This window comes from Musca domestica, unplaced genomic scaffold (genome assembly GCF_030504385.1).
Source record: "Musca domestica strain aabys unplaced genomic scaffold, Musca_domestica.polishedcontigs.V.1.1 11, whole genome shotgun sequence".
NCBI lineage: Eukaryota > Metazoa > Arthropoda > Insecta > Diptera > Muscidae > Musca > Musca domestica.
This window is the reverse complement of record NW_026712133.1, coordinates 16,170,719-16,195,813: the sequence shown is the minus strand read 5'-3', so window position 1 is coordinate 16,195,813 and position 25,095 is coordinate 16,170,719. Positions and strand designations below refer to the sequence as shown.

At 35.3% G+C, this 25,095-nt stretch overlaps 2 protein-coding genes across 3 annotated transcripts in view; one reads left to right on the top strand and one right to left on the bottom strand.

Moving 5' to 3' along the window:
• Positions 1-17,981, top strand: part of LOC101889128 (protein spaetzle 4) — a 43,201-nt gene extending 25,220 nt beyond the window's left edge. The window contains exons 2-3 of the mRNA XM_005184742.4: positions 9,555-11,263; positions 17,177-17,981. Of these exons, the coding sequence (XP_005184799.1) occupies positions 9,555-11,263; positions 17,177-17,645 (2,178 nt within the window). The 3' untranslated portion in view covers positions 17,646-17,981. The remainder of the gene's footprint in view (positions 1-9,554; positions 11,264-17,176) is intronic.
• Positions 17,982-23,471: 5,490 nt separating this feature from the next.
• LOC101888594 (disks large homolog 5) overlaps positions 23,472-25,095 on the bottom strand; it is a 28,393-nt gene continuing 26,769 nt past the window's right edge. For both annotated transcript variants that reach the window (XM_059131761.1, XM_005184739.4), the window contains exon 9: positions 23,472-24,902. In XM_059131761.1, the coding sequence (XP_058987744.1) occupies positions 24,799-24,902 (104 nt within the window). In that variant the 3' untranslated portion in view covers positions 23,472-24,798. The remainder of the gene's footprint in view (positions 24,903-25,095) is intronic.

Genomic DNA, 25,095 nt, shown 5'->3' with positions numbered 1-25,095 from the left:
CCACCAAAAAAAGTATGGAGGGTATATTAAGTTCATCATTCCGTTTGTAACTCATCGAAATAATCATTTTAGACCCAAAAAGTATATATATTTTTGATCAGCGTAAAATTCTAAGACGATTTAGCCCTGTCCGTCCGTCTGTCCGTCCGTCCATCCGTCCATCTATCTATCCGTCTGTTGTAATCACGCTACAGTCTAAACGAATTAAGATAGAAAGCTAAAATTTTGCACAGATCTCTCTTTTGTATGCAGGCATGTGAAGTTCGAAGATGGGCTATATCGGTCCACGGTATCGTATAGCCCCCATATAACGGTACCCCCGATATTCGGTATTTTGATGATTTTAGCCACATTTTTCAATGGAATTGTCTGAAAATCCACACAAGAAGTGCCTTGTGGGTACTTTATACCTCGGCAGGGAATTACCTATATAGGTCCACCATATTGTATAGCGCCCATATAAGGGTACCCCCGATATTTGGTATTTTGATGATTTTATCCACATTTTTCAATGGAATTGTCTGAAATTCCACAAAAGGAGTCCCTTGTGGGCATTTTATCCCCTCAAAAAGAATTGTCTATATATGTCCACGATATCGTATATCCCCCATATAACTATACCCCCCGATATTCCGTATTTTGATGATGTTAGCCACACTTTTCAATGGAATTGTCTTAAAATCCCCACAAGTAGTTCCTTGTGAGTACTTCACCCCCTGAGAGAGAATTGTCAATACAGGTCCACGATATCGTATATCCCCCATATAACGGTATCCCCCGATATTCGGTATTTTTATGATTTTACCCACATTTTTCATCGGAATTGTCTGAAAATCCACACAAGGAGTTCCTTGTGGGTACTTTATACCTCGGCAGAGAATTATCTATATAGGTCCACGATATCGTATAACCCTCATATAACGGTACCCCCGATATTCGGTATTTTGATGTTTTTAGCCATATTTTTCAACGCAATGGTCACAAGGGGTTCTTTGTGAGCACTTTACCCCCCGACAGAGAATTCTCTATATAGGTTAACGATAACGTATAGCTCCCATATAACGATACCCCGCGATATTCGGTATTTTGAAAATCCACACAAGGAGTTCCTTGTGAGTACTTTACACGCAGACATAGATTTGTCTTTATCTTTGTCCACAATATCGTATATCCCCCCATATCAGCACCTTCCTATATTAGATATTTAAAGATTTTAAAAGAATTTTTAATGGATTTTATTTTTTATCCAAATGGCCGAACTTACTGCTTTTTTACTTGTTTTTTATTTCAAATAGTATAAAACAATGCTATATTACTAATTCCCAGTTTAATTACATATATATATATATATATATATATATATATATATATATATATATATATATATATATATATATATATATATATATATATATATATATATATATATATATATATATATATATATATATATATATATATATATATATATATATATATATATATATATATATATATATATATATATATATATATATATATATGTATATATACATATATATATATATATATATATATATATATATATGTATATACATATATATATATATATATATATATATATATTTATATTTATAAATATATCCTATCCTTTCTTAAAAATTGCCACGGCTATTTATAGCGACAAATAGCTGATTTAAAAAGCCCACTTTATTTAGAAAAGTTTGTCAAAAAGCACAAATAAAAGCAACTGCCGACTTAAAGCTATTTTTTATTTGAGTAGTTTTTGGATTATTTTTTAATACTTTTCCCAAGTTTTGGTGAAATTGGTCAAAAATGATATTTTTCTAGTAATCCGCACCCTCTGCCGACTACTGGCAAATCTCTTATTTTCTGTTCCTAATGTCGGCATTATATAATATAAGAGAAAAATATATGATTAGTATGTTTTTTAAGTTATAAAATGATCTTTAGACTGTTTATTACTATTATAAAATATTTCTGATTCCAAAAGTATTAAATTTAATTTACTTAAATCGATTATTAAGTTAACGCCACCACCAATTTTTTCTTTACAAACAAGCACTATCGCACGCGTTAGAAGACACTCACTGGTGAAAACCGTTATTCTCTCGTAATAAATGATCGGAGCTCATTGTTTTTTACAGAAAGAGAGCAGAGAACACTATTGACGTTTTTTGCAATTATTTCATTAATTGGTCAATTCTATTTTTAGTTATTTAAGTTTAAATTTCAAAACTGCCGACTACTGGGACATGTCGAATAGGCGTGTACGCACTTACCCTACATTTAGTATTTTTCGTTCAAATATAGGACGCATTTCGAAAACAACGCCGAACCTCAAACACAGCTACTATCCGTAATTTAAATATCAAATTCCACAATTTTGTCCTCCATATGTCAAGGCTACACGTGAACAGCGACCCCAGTACAAAATTTCAAACTACATTTCGAAAACCACCTCCATATCTTAACAGCGAACACCACGAATAGTGGCATCTATATAATATATATAAAACACTTTTCGTACACTTATAGTACACATTTCTAAAACCACCTCCATATCTCAAGATACGAATGAGACTTCAATACCAAATTTGAGGATTCCTTTCAGCCAAACCAAATATAGTACCATTCAGCACTTTTCGTACAATTATAGTACACATTTCCGAAACCACCTCTTTATCAGGGACAAAATACAAAATTTCAATGTTGCAGCTTCATTTGCTCGCTCTAAACCAATCATTTCCATTTTAGAAGTTTAGTACAATTTGGGAACTTTTCGTATCCTTAAAGTTCAAATTTCTAAAAGCCCTTTGCTGAATCTTTTTTATGCATCCCATCTCCCTGAATTTCAAAATTCTAGCTTTGGCCATTTCATCTGGGCGGTGATTTTAGATCAGTCAGTAAGTTATTTCACTACTCTTATATATATTCAAGTTTACCTTTTATGGAAAAGGTGCCGGAAGAAGTGGTTCGATATTGTAATTTTTTGTGCGAATAGCGTTTTTGTGCCCAGGTTTTGATTGACATTTGACTTTCGCTAATACTCACTTGAGCAAACATATGGATAGCATTCGCATGGCAAGGAAATGCTTAAAATTTAAATTAATATTTATATGGGAAATATATGACAATCTGAACATTTATTGATCCATTGCAACATGAAGGAGTTGTGACCTATGGGAACTCAAGCTTCACAGGAAATTCTAACTCAAACATTATTGAGATTATTCTCATGAATATAATTCGGGGAATAAAAGAAAATGCCTAAATTCGATATAGCTCCCAACAGTTTGTCTTCCATACATTGTGCCACCTATCAATCACTTCATTTCCATGTAAACCGCCCAGTAGAAAACGCACAAAGTAAAAGTCGAATAAATAATCACAAGTGCAATAGTGCATGCATAAATATTCAATGTGCCAGACCAAACGTCACAGTTTTAGACTAACAAATTTTCACTGAAATCAAGCAAAAAAAAAAAGAAATATCAATTCTTTCACTTTTTCCACAACCATGCACCATTGGACACAACAATGGATTGGCTTGCCCAACCAACCAGAACCACCAGGCAACTTGTACGGCCAACTCTACCCGCACAACATTCACAAATCAACCGAAAACATGGCAAAACCCTTTTCATTTCATTGGCAAGAGGAAATCAAAGTCAATACGACATGGATATGGACAGCAAAACAACTTTCCATTTCAACCAAATGTCTAAAAGACGCCCCAAATAAGTCGGCTACAACGACGTTCATGGCATTAAAATGTATAGGCTTAAGCCAATTTGATTTAAGTCCATTTAGAGACAAAAAGTAATCAAGACATTTGGTTGGGTACTGTGGAAATTTTTGAGGTATTTTGGGATTTATTTTTGAATTGCACAACTTTGATTTATTTCATGCAATAAAAGTGCCATAAATCGAAAAATGTTGAAAAATATATAGTTTGGAAGATTATATGTATCATAACTCTTTAAAGAGATAAAATGGGGATTTTCTTAAACAAATTATAAGAAATGATGTGATAATCCCCTCCCTTAGTTGTAAATCTGTCAAAGCATTCTATTACAAAAGACTTAAGACATAAACACCCATATGTTATTTCAAAGAAGTGAAAATTTCTTACTTCGATTTTTGTGCGATTGGAAATAGGCCTTAAAAAGGGATTCTAAGCCGTTGCAAGGAAACATATTACTTTTTAACATTTTTATTTGCATTCCTGATATTTTGTAAAAATTTAAACGAAATTTTACTAGATTTTGCCTTTTAACACAAAAGTAAATATAAATAAATTAAGCATTCTTATGAACAAAATGCAGGTCGCATTTATTTTCCGATTTAGATGGAATTTTCCAAACAATATTTGAATGGCCCAAGGACGAACCCTATTGAAATTGGTGATAATCGGATCAGATATAGGTATAGCTCCCATATATCTTCAACCGGTTTCGGGTTTATTGTGCACCAAATGGGAAATACCAGTCCAAATGACCTGAATTATGGCACATCCAACCGAATTCAGTCTAGAAGCAAGTACATCAAATTTGGTAAAAATCTATTCAGGTATAGCTTTAGCACCCATATATATGTTTCATCCGATTTGGTGTTGAAATCCCTCATATTCGTAATATGCACACCACAAGAATGATATTTGGTACCGGATATAAGATACAGCCCAGAAATACCACTGCCAAATTGAGTGAGAAGAGAAAACCAACCGAATGGTTAGGCTGTTGATTCAATTCTGATTTGGATCCGGCTCAAAGGACCAATGTAAAGTAGAATAGAGTCCAATCTCCCTCTTCGATTGTCAACTCTATCCCTTTTTCTGTGAGAAAAGAAACACGACCGATTAGTTTGGTTGCTATTTCAATTCTAATTTTATTTCTAAAATATGTTCCTTACGTACTACTGAAACTAATCTCACTTAACCTAGTTGCAGCCACACAATTGTTCTTATCTATTCTAATACTGAATGGAGAACATTACAGGGCTGCTTGACATATCATTCAAGTGGTCTTGTGCATCTACTGCGCGTATCGATATATGTGCGTGTGGGTCATAACCTTTATTATCTCTCACATTATCGTATGCGTCAGCGCACAAAATCACCAAATTCTTCACATGTGATATTTTATGGCGGCTGGGAAATATTTAATTTTAGAACATTTATTTTTTATTGCTACATTTTCCCGGCGCCTCAATCGCACTCAAAAGTATGTACAAAGTATTTTGTACACAAATGTTATCAAGATTGGTTCACATCCGACCGAATTCAGTCTTGAAGCAAGTACATAAAATTTGCTGAAAATCGGTTCAGGTATAGCTATAGCTCCCATATATATGTTTCATCCCATTTGGTCTTCAAACGATTTTGGGTTTATTGTGCAAATAATGGCTAATATCAGTCCAAATTGAGTAAATTCCCACTATAGTATGGAGGGTATATTAAGTTTGTCATTACGTTTTTAACACCTCGAAGTATACGTTTTAGACACCACAAAGTGTATATATATTCTTGATCAGCATAAAATTATATGTGATTTATCGAAGTCTGTCCGTCCGCTAATCCCAGTCGATTAATCAATCAATTGATGGAACTGTTAAACCACCAATAAGAAGAAGCTGGGAGAAGATGGCATTTGGAAACCGGTTGCAGGGGTCCGAGGCCATCTACCTGGTAATTTCTAGCTCCCTTCAATCACCTAGTAGGCCAGATCTAAGAATCTTGGTAGGCATACTGAGGGCTATTTGGCAGGTGGGAGATAGAAACTCTAATATACGTCTAATAGATCCCAAGATCATCTACAAGTGCCCAAATCATTCCCTGGCCCTGTCATACAACCCTACTAACTTTACTTCTCTATATAAACCCTTTCTTTTTCTCGCTTGTATATCTCTCCTATATATCCGATCCTTATATTTGTATCAGTACTAGATGAGGCACGAAAATAAACGATATTGGAAGTATCCTTGTAGTACCTCCCCCACAATTTAGAATTATCCTAATTCTTATAAATTGTGAAGTAAGAGTCCAACTGTCTCCAAATTTCGCATATCTGTCACAAAATTTTACTGTAGATCTCCGAAAACATCACAGTTTAAATCTTATCTAAACGTCAGGAATTCATATAAGCTAAAAAACACATTTTAGGGTTAAAGCCGTACTTTATGTGAGTTTATGCAAAATACTCCTACAAAGCATTATTTTAGAGGAATGAAGACAAAGACAAAATTGTTCTTCATAAAATTTCACTATATGGTATTAAAGAAAATATATCTCTATTTCAATTATATATTAAGGAGATATTTGGTTTCCAAAGATACCTTAAATGTTTCTTAAGTTATTGTATCAATTTTTCTTCGTTTTTTTTATGATGCTTGAAGTAACATACGATTTCGTTTTCATCAAAATGCCGGATAAAGGGAGGTACCGTTGTATGGGGGCTATACTAGGAAGTGGTAGTACCAATAAAGAACTTCAAATACGAAATTTGAAGCATTTCCGATGAATAATGTAGCGAAAATCCTGGAAATACCAAATATCTCGGGGTAGCGTAATATGGGTCCTTGTGTGGATTTTCAGACTAGACCATTGCAAATTGTGGCTAAAATCATCAAAATACCGAATACCGGCGGGCACCATCGTGGACTTATATAAAAAATTCTCTTTCAGGGAGTAAAATACTCACAGAGAACTCCTTGTGTAGAATTACAGACAATGCCAATGAAAAATGTGGATAACATCAACAAAATACCAAATATCGGGGGCTACCATTATATGGGGGCTCTTTGACATCGTGGAACGATATAGCCCATTTTGATCTGCCTGCAGACAAAAGACAAATCGGTGCAAAATTTAGCTTCCTATCTTTATTCGTTTTGACTCTAGCGTGATGAGATAAAAAAAACTGTAACCAACTTCAGACTGCTGTCATTTCTAAGCCACGTCAAGGAAGTGGACGGAAGAAAACAGCAATATCAGCAGAGATGGTTTAAAATGTAAAGAAGCGACTTGATCGAAACCCGCGTCGCAATGGCCGAAAAATGGCTCGTGAGCTGAACATATCGCAATATTCCATTCGGCAAATATTAAAAAAATGAGCTCGGGGGCTCCAAAAGGTGCAAGAACTTACACCGCAACAGAAAGAAAATAGACTCAAAAGAGCTAAAGAGTTGCTTCGCTTGGCCGAAAGTGGTGAACTGTCGTATTTGGTTTTCTCCGTCTCCGTTGAGAAAACATTCGTTGTCCAGCAGTTTGTAAACCAACAAAATGATCGTGTTTACTTGCCAAAGAGGTCAGCTGAAAATGTGCACCTTCGGTTGGCCACGAGAACTCAAGCGCCGGCTGATGGTCTCTCTCCGTTCGTATTATTCGACAGTGGCATAAGAATAAATGCCGAATATTATCGCGAAAATATTCTGGAGTGTTTATTAAAGCCTTGGGCACGCAAACATTTTTGCAGCAGAATTTGGACATTCCAACAGGACTCAGCACCATCGCACTCACCACGCGCTACCCAAGAATGGTTACAAAATGAGGTTCCTCGCTTCATTTCCACCAAAACCCGGACACCAATCCGTTGGAAAACAAGGTTGGCACTAAAAAATACTAAAGTGTCGATCACCTCAAGCAGCGTGTGACTGTTTCATTGGTCGTTTGAAGGCCATAATTTGTGCCAAAGGTGACTAATTCTAACAAATCTAAACTTATTCTAATATTTGATGATATTTCTGACATTTTTTGCTTTCATTCAATAAAATTTAGAAAAAAAAAATGTAAAGTAGTTTTTATCTCAATTCCAGATACCAACAGATACCTCAATGTCAAATTTGATGACTCCAGCCCTATCCCTTTACCCATAAAAGAAATGCAGCTATAGCTTGTCCTTGAAAAATAGCCTAATATTTTCCAGATTTTTAAGTCTTTTAAAAATATTCTAATCTACTTTCTTTATCTCAAAATTTTCAATCTGCTATGTATTAAAAAATATTCTTGAAATACATGACTAAAGTTGTATCTAAGCCTCACGAAATTTTCTTTAAACCCTACATTTAAAACTCTTCCAATCCTTAATATTTTTTTTTTCTTACAAATACATGAAAATACCTCTGCCATTTCTTCCAGCATATTCAAAAAAAATGACGATTATAGATTTCGCAAATCTTCTAGTCCTTCAAAACTCTTTCGAAAAATGTACCTTTTTAATAATATTGATGACCTGTCATTAAATTCTCTCAAATTGCTATAGAAAATTCAACTTAGATGCTGATACATTTACGGTTAAATATTTAAAACGATTTTGTTTTTCAAATACCAAATATAATTACAATTATTTTCATTTTTAATATTCCATAGCTTCACCACATTTCATTGCAGAGGAAAATAAAAAAATTTAATTAATCCACATAAATTGTAGCTGCCTATCCCCAAAAAAAAGCCACCTGACAACCACAGTCATACGGCTGTATGTCTATATAACTTTCAAACACTTGTGGTAAAGCCAAAAAGCCCCCAAATAAGTATGGGTTGCCTTAACGATTACAACATTTCCCAACAAATTCAAATGCTCGAGTCATGACAAATGCATTTCGGTGGGGGCAGGGAAAACCGGTTGTCTCTGGCGCGTAATGGTCGATTGGATGCATGGATTATTGGCTGACTCACCTACTCGATGCATTCACTTTTACTCTTGTTATTATTTGTGAAACTTCCAACTCATAATCTTATATAATTTTCTGGATTATTGTTATAAAATTGGATCAGTGTGCTCTGCTCTGTAATTTTCTGTTAAATGAAAGCGAAACTTTCTTAGAATTTGGAAATACGGAATTATGATTTGCCTTTATGAGTGGGAGAAAATGTAATTATTTTTTAAATTAAAACTATATTACCTCAGGTTGTAAAGCTGTCAATGTATATTCTTATACAAAAGACTTGAGACACAAACGCCTACATAATTTTTCGACTCATATTTTCCCTTTCACACTTCATTTTTTTGTTATTGAAAATGGAAAATAAAAAAATATGAATTGAAAATAAGAGTGATTTTCCAAAGGGATTAGTCATTGAGAAATGGGAAATAATCAGATTATTGGCATTAAATTCATGTTACACTTTTACTGCTTCGATGATAGTGTGGGCCGCCATAACAGCCGATGGTCACTCTCCGCTCGTATTAATCGACCTAGGCATCAAAATAAATGCCGAAAATTATCGCAAAAATATTCTGGAGGGTGTTTTAAAACCTTGGGCACGCAAACCTTTTGGTCACAAACCTTGGACATTCGTATTGGTACAAATGAGGTTCCTCGCCTCATATCTTCAGGATACCACTCCGTTGGACTATTGTGTCTGGAGTATTTTGGAAAGGAAGGTTGGCACTAAAAAATACCAAAGTGTCGATCACCTCAAGCAAGCGCTTGGCGTTTGACTTTGATGCAGTTTTTTTATCTCACCCTATATATCCTTAATCCGATTTCAGGATTATCGCTCGACTTTTGACTTGTTTAATTTAATCACATTCCGTTTTCTCTTCTTTCAGGCGAATTTAATATTCCTTCTCCTGTTTGCTCTACTGATACCGCAATGTTGGTCCTTCGGCTATGATTCATCGTCATCATCGTGTAGTCCAAACACCAAGCAATCACGTCGGGGTCGGGCACAAATGTTGGCCGCCATACCATGTGATCTTCTAACCCAGGCCTATTGTACTCAGCCGGGTTCAGCGTATCCCTGGCATGCTGTGCGGCGTTTTGTCCACGAAAATCAGGGACTCATGAAGCGGATGTATGGCGATGTCCGTCATATATCTGTGTTACGCGAAGAAATCTATAATAATGAAATTGATATTGATGACATTGAAGCGGCCACCGAAAGGTATTCCCGTGATGGTTATAATCGACGAGCTTCGAAGTTAATGCATCATCGTGAAGATTTTGATAATTTTAAAGTTAACGAACGGGTCAATGATATTTTAAGAGATCCTCACTTTAGGCCGGTATCAACGACGACGACGACGGCAACTTCCAGGAAAACGACTACAACCGAACCGCCAGCAACCACATTGAAAACGAGCACCACCGAAGATGTAGAATCAACGGTTATGGCCAATGATGAGGAGACCACCACACTGGCCAGCAGTACTGCCTCCAGTGTAACGACCACAACTAAAGGAACTACCCCAAAACCAAATGATGTTACAAATGCAGATTTAAATACCACCAATGACGAGGAGGAGGAAGATGGCGAAAAATCCATCAACGACACCACAAAGTCATCCAAGTCCAAGTTATTTGAAAATCAAATTAATCCCGACGAAGAAGACGATGATGATATGACCACATCCTCGGATCGGGAAGATGATTTAGATGTCATAAATATTGAAGTGAATAGCGTTTTCGAGGAAACCGGTGATGATGTTCCACCGACTGAACTAACGGGGGATAATATTGAAATTGTGCCATCGCCTCAGCTGGGTTTGAGAAATCTAACCACAGAAATTCCAAGCACCACTCCACCTAGTAAAACAGACAGAACAACAACCGAGGCAGCAGTAACTACTACGACAAGTATACCCAATACTTCCAGTGCAGCTTCAACAACCGGTGGAACTACAAGGAGGACTAAAACAACCGAAACCACGACTACTGCAGCCACCACCACCACCCAAAAACCCGAAATCGTTGCCGAAAGATCGCCGATCAAAAAGGAACGAAAACCTTTCGTACCCTCCTCCACGAGATTGCATCAAAGGCCACAACAACAACAACAGGGACAAAAAGCGGAATCTACAATTTCTGCCAAATTAAAATTGAAAATCAATCCCACCCAAGCGACACCGACCAAAGTGACCAGCTCTTCCACCACCACCATGACTCATATGGATAAGGCCTCTTTGAATGCCACTACACTGACAACGCCCCTCACATCGATGAAAACTTCACCCTTCAAAAGTCATTACAACAAAAACTTTAATCGTTATACAACAACACATCATCATCACCAAAACAACAATAACAACAAATACAATGTACAGCCATCAGCAGCACCTCCGGTGGCAACTTCAACACCCACCCAGCCAAATATTAAACCCAATGCAGATCTTCTATTGGGCGAGAAAATACGCAGAACCGGAGTGAATATAACTCCTCCCTCGGTGGCCTCGAATAAACCCATCATAAAAGAAGGCCAACTATTTCAGGATACCATGAAACAGGAACAACCGGCCCCCGTTTTGAATGTAAAAGGAGTGTAAGTAGATCGTAATAGTACCGTAATAGTTTTTATACTCTACACCACATAGTGGTAAGGATATTATGTATTTGTGCATTTGTTTCTAACATGGACAAGGAAGCGAGATAGACCCATAGTTACTTTTGAGGATCTTCATAGAATCACTTTCTGAGTCGATTTATGCATATCAGTCCGTCTGTATTTTTGTGAACAAAATGCAGGTCGCATTTATTATCCGATTCCAAACAACATTTGTTTGACCCAAGAACGAACCCTATTGAAATTTGTGATAATCGGATCAGATTTAGATATAAATCCCATATATCTTCAACCTTTTTCGGGTTATCTAACCAAATTTCAGTCTAGAAGGAAGTACGTAAAATTTAGAGAAATCGGTTCAGATATAGCTATAGCTCCAATATACATAGTTCATCCGATTTGGTGTTTAAGTCCCTCATATTCGTAATATGAATTCAATAACAATGATATTTGGTACCAAATATCACATACAGCCCAGCCCCATACCTCTGCTAAGTTGTATCAAGATTGGTTCAGATTTAGATATAGCTCCCATATATATCTTCAACCGAGTTCGGGTTATTTGTGCACCAAATGGCCAATATCAGCACAAAATGACCATAATCAGTTCTGAATTTTGGCACATCTAACGAAATTCAGTCTAGAATAAGGTACATAAAATTTGGAGAAAATCGGATTAGATATAGCTATAGCTCCCATATATATGTTTCACCGATTTGGTGTTTAAGTCCCTCACATTCGTAATATGCATTCCACAATAATGATATTTGCAACCACATATCTTATAGAGCTCGAAAATACCATTGCCAAATTTTATCTGTTCAGATTTGGATATAGCTCCCATATATATCCTTAATCCGACTTCAGGTTTATTGTGCAAATAATTGCTAATATCAGCCTAAATGAATTTCGACTTTTGCGACGGCGACTTTGCGATTTCGGCCTAAAAGCAAGTGCATAAAATTTTGGTTAAAATTGATTCAGATATCGCTATAGCTCCTATATATATGTTTCATCCGATTTGGCATTAAAGTCCCTCACATGTGTAACATGCACTCCACAACAATGATACTTGATACCCTCTGCTAAATTTTATCGAGATCGGTTCTGATTTTTATATAGATGTACATCTTCATCCGATTTTACGGTTATTGCTCACCATATATGTAATATCAGCCCAAATTGGATAGATTTTTTCATATGGAACCCAATTTTACCACTAAGTGAAACTCCTGTCAGCATATCTATTGCTCCAATAAATACTTTTTTAATATAATCCTTATCGAAGTCATATCATGCACTATACAGAAGTGTTATTTGGTTCATAGTTGGTATGATCTACTTCACATAAATTCCCAATTAAAAGTTGTTGGGAGTGCCTTAAAGTATGCTATAATTTATATACAAGTGCATTTATATTAAAATATAGTATATAGTTTAGCGTTATTATAACGCCACCTCCAGATATTCGGTATTTTTATGTGTTGGGGGTATTATAAGTTGATTTGGTCAAAAATGATGTAACATTTTTGGTTCCCGACATAGGAAACTATATATGGATCTTCCTATCTCGCCGAGCGGATTCGATCTAGCTATGTTAATCACGCTACAGGTTGCAATTATGGTCCGATTATGGCCCAAATTGAAAATGTAGGTGGGGATAGGGTCAGAATAGAACCCTATTGTTTTTGGAGATGATCGCAAAGTATTTAGGGGTTTAAATGGACCAAACACAGAAAAAATTACTGATTTTGCCGTTGCGCTACAGGCCACAATTATAGACCAATCGATTTTTTTTTTTGAGTGGAGTTTTTCATGGAGTTGGAGTTTAAGACTGGGCAGAAGCCTACCAATTTGGAGGTCATCGGACAATATTTTGCGGGTTAAATAGACCATAACTTTAAACGCGAATTTTTGTAATCCCAGGGAATTTAGACAATTATCATCAATTCGAAATGGTGTCTTGCCAGAAAATGATAAAAAGTTAAGAGCATCGCCTAAAAATATGCTTCTTAATATTTTTTGTTACTTTTTTTAAATTTTTGTCATATTTTTTATCGCATGCGATTTTTCTAATTTGTACATTTTGTAATATTTTCACACCCTACAACACTATATGTTGAGGGTATTGTATGCAGGTCGCAATTATCGTCCGATCCTCACGAAATTTTGCATGGGGGTTGGATTAGGATCAAAATTAAAAAAAAAAAAACTTTTCCTAATTTTGCAGTCGCTCTATAGGTCACAATTGAAAACCAATCGACACGGAATTTTGCTTGAGGAGATGGTTAAGGGCAGGGCAGAAGTCGAACATCTTGGATGACCATTGGATTACTTTTAGCTCTAAAATGGACGACAACTGTCGTTGAATTTATTTCGAATACATAACGACACGGCGGAGTGCGTAAACAAGGGTAACATCTGGGTAGGTCTCTATGACATTATTTCAAAATGGAAATATTCCAAAACAGATTTGGACATAAGGGGGGTTTTCAACATATTGTAGTGTTGTAGGGTATCACAAAGTATATATGAATCTTCCTATCTCGCCGAGCTGAGTCGATCTGTTCGTCTGTCCATGTTAATTTGTAATCACTCTAGAGGTCGCAATTATGACCCGATCTTCACGAAATTTAGAATGGAGGTGGGGCTATGGCCAGAATAGAAGCCTATTGCTTTTGGAGATGATGGCATAAAATTCAGGTTGAAATGGACAAAAAAAATTTAAAAATTTCTTATTTTGTAGTTGCTCTACAGGTCGCAATTATAGACCAATCGACACGGAATCCAATCCAATCGACACGGGCTGAGCAGAAGTCTTCCAAATTTGTTAGTAATCGGGGTAATATTTAGTGGGTGAAATAGACCATAACATTTGTGTTAAATTAAAGTCAAATTTTCCATTAAACCGCGAATATTTTTAATCCCGCCGAAATCACAAATAGACGGAGAGGTCAATTCTGACCGTTACGTAGATGCTGATAGTAAATATATCGGATATATGTAGCGAAATATATACAATGTGTATATACAAAGGAAGGCGATGTTAGCTAGAATGCTTATATCTCAAGAATGGCTGGACCGATTTTGACAAATTTTGTCAATTTAAAATGCCCTCTTGGCATAAAAGAATATAATCTAAAAAATTGCATAAATAATAATAATGTAGTTAATATAGATTTTTAGTTTTTTTTTTGACTTAAAATATTGAAGTGTATATTTTGTAATATTTTTTTCACCTTACAACACAGGTTGGGATTATTATATACAGATTGCAATTATCGTCCGATCCTCACGAAAAATTTTCACAAGGGTAGGAATAGGCTCAGATGGGATAGGCCTATTGTTTTTAAAGATTTCGGCAATATATTTAGGGGTCGAAATGTACTAACAACTGAAAATGTTCCTCATTTTGCAGCCGTTATAAAGGTCACAAATAGAAACCAAGTGACACGAAATCATGCTAAAGTTGGAGTTTAGGACAGCGTGTAGAATGGACAGCTACTTTTGTATAAAAAATTACAAACATTTCCATTCTACCAAGACGCTAAAAATAACTTACAGTCGAAATCCAAAATACACCAAAGGCGAACTTCTAGCTTTTATATGCTTATTTCCTTGACGAATATAGCCAAATATCGTAGACAAGCAAATCATATAGATGAGTCTAAATTTGGAGATACAGAGCGGCCTCCTGCTTTTGGAGATGATCGCAAAATATTTAGGGGTTCAAATGAACCGAAAACAGAAACATATTCCTGATCACACAATTGTAACCAATCGACACGGAATTTTCCATGAGAAGAGAGTTAAGGACAGGGGAGAAGTCTAGCATTTTGGATGAACATTGGATTATATTTAGCTGTAACTAACAGCACGTCGGAATACGTATATATTGGACAAATGCCCCCAGCCATAAAGGTATGGATAATATCTGGGCAGTGCTCTATGATATAATTTCAAAAGCGAAAATGGATTTGGACATAAGGGGACTTCTACCATATTGTAGGGTATCACATGGTCGGCCTCGCACGACTATAGCCTTTGCTTACTTGTTTTTTATTTTGTTTTTGGATTTGTTTAAAATTCGGTATTTGTAGTTCTTAATGGGTTATCAATGGATTATCAAACCCGATATTCGTTTTGTGTCTTGCGGTAAACTCATGTTCAGCGAATCGTTATACATCAGGTTCAATGAAAAGGACCCAACATGGAAACTTGTGGGACGCCTGATATTAGGTTACATTTTTTAGCACAAGCGTCAGTGTTTGGTCTGCTGTGCTCTCCATATTGACGAAACAACGATGAGATTGATGTCTAACCATATTTATAACATCCCGCAGCTGTAAACGAAACATAACCACCCTCCAAGCATTTGGAAAGGAGCTTCTCACTCCTTTTCCTAAAAGCCACTTCTGCGACGCTTTTTGCTGCGCCAAAAAAGATCGTTGGATCATTGCACAAACAACTTCTAAGAATTGTTACGGTTGTCTGCCTTTATCGCATGTGTGGAGACTTATTCTTTTTTAACAATTGAACACCTATGAGGTATTATTCTATCTTGGGAATATACGACACTGTGGTGCAGAGCATGCTCGCTTTGCTCTCTCAACACCCGGGTTCGATTCCCAAGCCAGTCATCACATGTTTAAAACGACAAAATTAAGCTGTTAACATTTCAGCTAATTAGTATAGGTTCTATGCAAGCGTACATTGGAAAAAGTAACAATAACAAGTTAAAAAGCAGTAAGTTCGGCCGAGCCGAACTTTTAATACCCTCCACCATTTGCAACGAATTTGGAAATTTTCAAAAAATAAAATCCTTAAAAAATTCTGTTAAAATTTTAAAAATACCGAATATAGCCGTTATTTTGTGGTCTATACGACGTGGACATACATAGGCATTGTTTGTCATAGGTCATTACCATATTCAAATTCGAAACTTGAAATAAACGGTGAATAATGTAGCTAAAATCATCAAAATATCGTATATAAGGAGGTGTCGTTAAATTGGAGCTGTGCGAAGACCAAGACGATTTTCTGTCACAGGCTGTAGCATCTATTACGAACTTCAAATACCACTTCTCAAACAATTTCGGTGGGTATTGTACCTAAAATCGTCAAAATACCGAATATAGGGAGGTACTAATATATGTGGCCTATAAGAAGACCTGGACCTGCATAGACAATTTTCTGTCACAGAGTGTAGTTCCCATAACGAACTTCAAATACCAATTTTGAAACAATTCCGGTGAATAATGTCGCTAAAATCATCAAAATACCGAATATAGGGATGTACCGTTATATGAGGGCTATATGAAGACGTGGACATGCACAGACAATTTTCTGTCTTAGGGTGTAGTATCCATTTTGAACTTCAAATACCAAATTTTAAACAATTCCGGTGAATAATGTCGCTAAAATCATCAAAATACCGTATATCGGGAGGTACCTTTATATGGGGGCTATATGAAAACATGGACCTACATGGCCCATTTACGAACTTAACCTGCCGACTGGAAAAATTAACATGTGTGCAAAATTTTAGCCATCTATCTCAATTTTTTCGAAAGATAGCGTGATTACAACAGACAGACAGACAGACAGAGAGACAGACAGATGGACATCGCTAAATCGACTTAGACTTTTACGCTGATCAAGAATATATATACTTTGTTGGGTCTGACGTGAGTATTTTGAGGAGTTACAAACGGAATGACAAAGTTAATATACCCTCCATTCTGGTGGAGGGTATAAAAAATAATAAAAATATTTTTTTTCAGTTCCAGCAAAACATTTTGTTTGTTTGTTGTAAACACGCTATTATTGTGATACTGATTTTATTACGAATAACATCCTAAATATATTTTCATTTTATCTTTTTCTTTTCAGCAATGCCTGCCCGGTAAAGGAAGAAGTGGTCGCACCATTCTGGGCCAACAACACCCGCGGCGAAGTACTGGCTCTACTCAATTTGTATCCGTTCGAACAGTATGTACACTGGGAGAAATGTACCCACGAACACAAGCAGATGTACTGTCGTGAAGGTTGCCGCTGTGAACAGCAATATCGTCTGCATCGCCTGCTGGCCTATGATCCGCACAATGAATGTCGTGGCATATTTTCCGATTGGTTTAGATTTCCATCGTGTTGTATATGTAAATGTTATAATATCCCATTGGACTTTCGGGCCACCTCAAGGTCGCCACGATCCGAGGGTGGCGTAGGTGGTGGCAGCGGTGGTGAGGATTATCGACATCCCATAGATATTGCTGAGGAACAGGTTAAAAATGCCATCTATGAACATGCCACCGAAGACTGGTATCGGCCAAAGGATGATTTTGATTTCTATGAAGGTTAGGGGGTGAAGCAGAGCCTTCTTTCTTGAGGCAATGATATTTTTTGTTTGTTATAGATTTTATGGTTTTGTTTTTTTTTATTCTATAAGGTTTTTTATAAAATGTTTTTGTAAACTAGTCGAAGAAAAATTTGTTAAAAATCTGTAAGATTCTCTTTAAATTTTTAATTGGCATTTTCTGTTGTGGGCCATGTTGGGACCTAAAGTGCATTTATAATTGCCAAACTGCATGGAATTTGTTTAGTTTTTAATTGTCCTTGAGAGGCAATGCTTAAATAAGGAGAGTCTAATTAGAATAAGATTTTACGAATTATTTGTAATATATATATTTTAAGTGAAACAGATATACAATTAATTTCTCTTTCCCTTCGTTTAAGTTTTTTATACCATTTTTTTTATAACTTTAAAAGTCTAGATTACACATCATGTTAAAAGTCATATGTAAAGTGACTTTTTCCACAATTATGTGTATCATTTTTTAAAGCATACATTTAGACGCTTCCCAGAATTTTTATTCTGCAAGTGTATTAATTTTTAGTGTATTTTCTATATCTACAGGGCGAGATAAAAAACTGCAACAAAGTCAAACGCCATAACTTCTACATTTTTTTTAATTTTACTGAATGAAAGCAAAACATGTCGGATAGAGCTTCAAATTTTAAAATAACTTTAGATTTGTTACCTTTGGCACGAATTATGGCCTTCAAACGGCCAATGAAACCGTCACACGCTGCCTGAATGTTACTCTGCGGTATTTTGGCCATTCTCGGTGAAGAGCTTGCTTGAGGTGATCGACACTTTGGTATTTTTTAGTGTCAACCTTGCTTTCCAAAACACTATAGTCCAACGGATTGGTATCCGGAGATTTTGGTGGCCATTGTGTGCTTGAAATGAAGAGAGGAACCTCATTTTGTAACCATTCTTGGGTGGCGCGTGCTGAGTCCTGTTGGAATGTCCAAGGTCTGCGGCCAAAATGTTTGCGTGCCCAAGGCTTTAATACACCCCCCAGAATATTTTCCGGATAATATTCGGCATTTATTCCATCGGCTGTTATAGCGGCCCACATCATCACCATGGCCGGCGCTTGAGTTCTGGTCATTTTGTTTGTTTACAAACTGCTGGGCAACGAATGCTTTCTCATCAGAGAAAACCAAATTCGGCAGTTCACCACTTTCGGCAAAGCGAAGCAACTCATTAGCCTTTTGAGACTATTTTCTTTCTGTTGCGGTGTATGTTCTTGCACTTTTGGAATTTCAATGGCTTTACCCCGAACTCAATTTTCAATATTTGCCGAATGGAATATTGCGATATATTCAGCTCGCGAGCCAATTTTCGGCCACTGCGACGCGGTTTTCGATCTAACGATAGCCACTTGTGGTTTTCCAGCCAAATATTAAGACACCACACTATCGAACCTGAATTCCATCCATCTGGAAAATTCTCACCAAAATGCTTTTGACCGCTTGCAAAGAATATAATGAGCTGTCACTGGAAAAATTTTAACAGCTGTCGGACAATTGGCTTTGAAATGACAGTAGTCTGAAGTTGGTTGCAGTTTTTTTCAACTCACTCTGTATTCTTGATCAGCATAAAATTCTATGTCGATTTAGCGATGTCCGACAGTCGTGGAAATCACTCTACCTTCCGAAGGAAATGAAGTAGCTTGATAAAATTTTACTCAAATGTATATTATGTCTGCAGGACTTGGGTCGTGTAGGCCCACGTTTTGGTATAGCCCCCATATAATGATACCTCTCTATTTTCGGTATTTTGGTGATTTAAGCGACATTTTTACCGAAACTGTTTCAAATTTGAAGTTCGTAATAAATACTACAGCCTATGACAGAAAATTGTCCGTGCAGGCATACGCCTTCGTATAGGCACCATGTAACAGCGCCTTCCTATATGCGATCCAAATCGAAGTCATATCATTCACCAATGTTGTTTGTTTCATAGTTGGTATGATCTACTCCACAGAAATTCCCAATATAAACTTTTTTTGTTATGGGAGCTTTACTAAATACGCATAAAGTCGGCCCCTTCTGAGTTTTGACCTTTCCTTACTGGTTATAGCATACATTAGATGCTCCCCAGAATTTTTATTCTAAAAGTGTATTAATAGTCATGCATAGTGTATGGTATATACGTTTAAAATTGTTGGGAGCTCCTTAAAATATGCTATAAAAATTTGAAAATAAAAAATGTGAAAAAGTCATTTTACATACGACATTAACATAATGTGTGATCGGGCCTTAAAAAAACAACCATTTTGTTATTTGTAAATATAGTTGAGACACAATGGTTTTAAGTTTATTTTTTATAGATTTGCACAGCAAAGCAAAATAAATTGAAAAAGAGCGTTTTGTACCTTGATAATACTTTTTAAACATCCCGATTTGGCCTCTTTATATTCGATCTAGGGAGCCAGGATGTACTAACGTAAGTTTGTAAAAAATTAAGTTATTAAATATTATTTATTTATATACATATTCACACAATACATATGAACATTCAAAGAAATTCAGAGCTTGTGGAGATGAATTCACTAAAATTCATTATTTATTCAGAGAACTTGGCAATCTAAACAACTTGTTGTAAAACACGTTCGGTGTTTAAAGAACTTCTACTTACTAAATCGAGTGGATTTCAACCGGAAATGCCATCGCACATATGTTAAATGAAATCGACTCTCAAATTCAGTGCATTTCTTTTGACGTATACACAATGTTATTGACTCCACAACTCTGCATTAGACCTAAAAGGCCATATCATTGTTTCAAACTCAATATTTTGTAAATTATTTCTAAATTTTATCTACATTTTTCGATCTTTTTAGTTTAAGCCAAAATAATATGTAGCTATAGATTTTCTATTTATTTTATGTAATTTATATATACCCATTTTGAAAATCTAATTTTAAAAATGTTTTGTAAATTTTAAGGCTAGTGATAATGTGTTTTGTCAACAACAGTTTCCGAATATCGAATGAAAATATTATTGAATAATATTTGTTTATCTATTTCAATGAATTAATCCATTCGACGCTTTTTTCGTTAAAATATTATTTTTACTGAATCCTGAAACAGGGAATAAGTTTTTGTCGACACTCCAATATTCGAATCGTATCTAATCTATGTTAATTATTATTAATTTTATTAAAATGTTATAACAAAATAAAACAATTCAATTTTGCATTTATATCCCAAATAATATTGTGTTTACTTTTATGTGGAGAAGAGAGGTTTGAAATCCGGCTTATTTTATATTTTACAATAGTCAGGCTCATATCGAACCTAAAAAACAAGGTAAATTTCTTAGAGACGAATGTAGGTACAGTAGGAAAGATTATAGCTCCTGAAAGTTGTTCTTCACCGAACTTATTTAAAAATCATAAATTACATATTCATCTCAGGTTTCTGGTTAAGGGAAATATTTAGATATGGCAAGTTGTAAAGAATCTCCGACTTGTTTCGCAAGTTATGACAGATATAAGTATAGGTTTCAGAAAGTTTTCGCAGATACATATCATCTTCACAACAGATCTTGTGTTAGCAAAATATTTGTATGTGTGAAATTTGAAGAGAATTGGATGCTTATTTCGCTTTACTTGAACGTTTTATTTGTTGTTGTTTTTCAAAATCTGGAACCCTATGTGGGGGAGGTACTAGAAGAAATGGTCCGACCTCTACCATATTTTTTATAGATTTTGTGTTGATGGAAATATTGAGGTGTACCAAGTTTGAAAGGGATTGGATGTTATTTTCACGTTTTATGATTTTCATGGATATTTAAAATGTTAAGCCTTTGTGTGGGAGGTACCAGAAGAAATGGCCCGATCTCTACCATCTTAATAACAAATCTTTTGCTAATGGAAATATTGAGATGTGCCAAGTCTAAATGGAATCGGATTCACTAGGAGATTTCAAGGCCCATCACGAATTATGACATTCCGTTCTAGGCAATGACCAGAGGGGCATGGTGCCCGCTGAGCTAATTAATAGCTCCATGTTTTGCACAGTGAATGAGAATAAGGGGAGATTGCCACAGCTCACCGCACATATCAATCATATAACAAATGACAAACCTGGCAATCACTCACACTACCCCCCCATTGCCATTGTCATGAACAGACCACTCGACTTCCTAGACTGAAAGCCCCACCTTCCTTAACAATAGAAAAGCCAATTGGCAGGAATTAAGAGAATAGAGCAATCGCCGATTCAGAGAACTCTCCCTCCCATTTGATGTTTAGGTAGCAGATAGGTACTTTCGGGAAATCATCAAAGCTGTAGCCGTTCGCTCTAAACCTGTTCGTCGAATACCCCAAATAAGACCAAATTCCCAGCAGAGGCAGCCGGGCTATCAAATGACCGAGATGAGCTTCACTCTGATTCCAGAGTCGGGGAACTAACTCTAGAGGTAAATAAATTAGTTAACGAGCTTAACCAGTATCAGTACCGCATCCATTAAATTGTGGACAACGGTTAAGTCGCCCTCGAGTACTGGGATAAAGGATGATTGTACGTCTGTCTAATTGACACTGTCGTAGAAGTGATAGATCCGAACAGGTGCTCATTTTATTTTACTCGACCGATCATAGTGCACCTCTAGAGCGAAAAGGTGAAAGGTCTGGGTACATAAGCAGCTTGACATCATCGCTAGGCATGCTAATGTCAAATTATAAGAAAAACTACTGCAGGTTTCGAGTGCGACTCTGGCGCCTCTTTATGATGTGTCACAAAAGATGCCATGCGAATACTTCAAGCTGCTTATGTACCCACACCTTAAGAGTACGATCTGTCTGCACAAATCACCGAAAGCCCAAAGCCATCCAAAGCGCTTGGTCCTGATGGATTCTCTATGGTGATGTTGAAGCAAGTGCATGAAGGAGTTGAGTATTTTACCACACTTCTCAATACTTCACTTCTCGGCAATAGCAAAGGCGCTTCATACATTACTCCTCCTCCCAACCATAAAAGAGTGATTCCCAGTAGCTGATCATCAACTCGGATTCGGAAAATTGCATAGCCCAACAAAAGCTTTACACGCCATTTCGATGCATATTAGCATTGGGCTCAAACCGAAAAGGCAGTGCGACAGAACGGTCACGCTATACTTTTTGAGGACATTGAGCACAGCGCACTCCGGCCAAGTTTAAAACTTTGGGTATAATCAACCGCATACGTTGTTAACGGCGCAGAAAGGTAGGGTTTAAACGGTTCCAGAGATTTCACCCTACTTTGTGTAACTGCCTGTGTCAGAGAACGTAAGCGATGCTTTTATAGATGAAAGAAACGCAAAGCTACTCTATGAGCCAGAAGAGGAAAATGAGTTATACGCTCTCCACACAGCACATTAACGCCTTGAACAATATGAGCCTATAAGCAGCCGATAGGGAGGAGCCATGAAGATATCTGCTAATGAAGATATCCAAATCAATTCCGATTTCATTTTTTATTACCAAACATTTAATGTGTGCCCCATGTCCCAACTCAACTTCAATGGAAAGCCAAATATATAAAAATACAAAATGTTATTTTAAATATTTAAAAAATACAATTGCTTTATTTTCTTGAAGAAATATTTTCTTCTTGTATATATTATGTATATAAATTATATATGTATAGAGTTGATAATATATAAATAATATATTATTACATCATTGTTGTTATTATTTTTTCTTTTGTTATAAAACTGTAGTTATTTTTGTAGTTTGTCCTCAACAATATAATAAAGCAAAACGTTATAAATTTTTATATCTTTAAAATAGAACCCTGTAACCCAGACATAATTTTCTTTAATTAAATGTATATAAAAATTAAAAAGAAATTTAACGAAAAATATTTATAAAAAAATTATGTATATATTTTTTAATAATATAATTTACTTTAGCTAATGACAAACATTCTACAAAAACGTGTAACAATTTTCAATTGTTTTTAAAATAGAAAAAAAAAACATGTTTGTATATAAGTAGTTAAATATGTAGTATATACTTTAGATTTTGTTTTTTATGTATATAAAATAGAAGGCACTTAATTTACATAAGTAGTTGTGTAATTAGTAATTGGCATAAAGGCATTTGATGTTTTCTTAAGGCAGAAGAAAAGACGAGAGAACAGAAGTTAATAAAGAAAAATAAATTATAAACTTAAAATAGAATACATTGCAGCTTAAAATGGAAGCAAAAAATTAAAATAACTATATAAACACCAACATGAAACTGTGTTTTTATACGAAATTTTCCGTAGGGTCGAAAAAGAGTTTTGTAATTTGAGATGTGTAACCATGAATCTTAGTACTCAAGAATGTAAATGTTAAACATATTGTAACACAGTGTAATGTTCTGCTATTTTTTAGACATTATAGTGTTGCGTGTTTGTTTCCTTGTTAATATTTAATAAAATAATTAAAACAAATTAAATAGTTGCATATAAATAAAATGAAAATACTTTTCAATTAAAGCGTTTAGTTTGAAATAAGAAACGTTATATTAGCTTAAAGAAGAATGTTATTAGAAGCTTTTAAAGAACGCACAACAATTGTGTTTTTTATGAGCGAGGCAATAAGGTTTTGTGAATTGATTAAAACAATTGTGTTTGAACGTTAGATTTATAATCAGCAAAAGATCTTTTATATGTTCCATTTCTTAGATAGTAGTGTGAGATAGAGTCATATTGAAGTTTTCAAACACATAAATTGTATGTCCTCGCTCATAACAACAGCTAAATAAAACAAAAAAAAAAACACAAAAAATGATAAACTAAAACAAACACAAAAAATATATCAATTAACATAAAAAAGAATACTTGCAGTTATTAGTAAATATAAGCTTAAAGAAGTATTAAAATACAAAACCTAAACGAATTACACAAATTTTTTTAACGTTTACAAAAATTTCCTACAGCAGAAACAAAAATACTTAAAATTGGTCGTGGTTGTATGTGTTTGTGTGTGTGTGTGTTAAAAATCTTACATTGAATAAATAACTTTTAGAAAATAAACTACAAAAATCATAAACAAATATATTTTGCTGATATGTGCGTGTTGTTCTCAATGCAGATTTTTTAAAAAAAATAGACGACGTTACACGAAAAAGTGAGCACAGTTAATACTATATGATTTCATAGTATTATCCGTTGGAGATATACATTTTTCAATTATTAGAAACTGGAACCCACAGAATTTTATCCTGTTCCTTATCAACGGCATCTTTTATTTGCGTACACATATGTTTAATGCTAACACCAGGAATAACAGCTGAAAGGAAAGAAAGTAAAATTAATGATTAGAAAGTACAATTAGTGGGGGTAAAAACATCCAATATGTTAACCAAGGCCTACATAAGGTCGGACAAGTAGGCTACTTTTGACAAAAATTTAGCAAACTAGCTAAACTTAATAGTTTTTCACTGTTCTGGTTTGACTACCTTTAACTTTCAAATCACAATTAT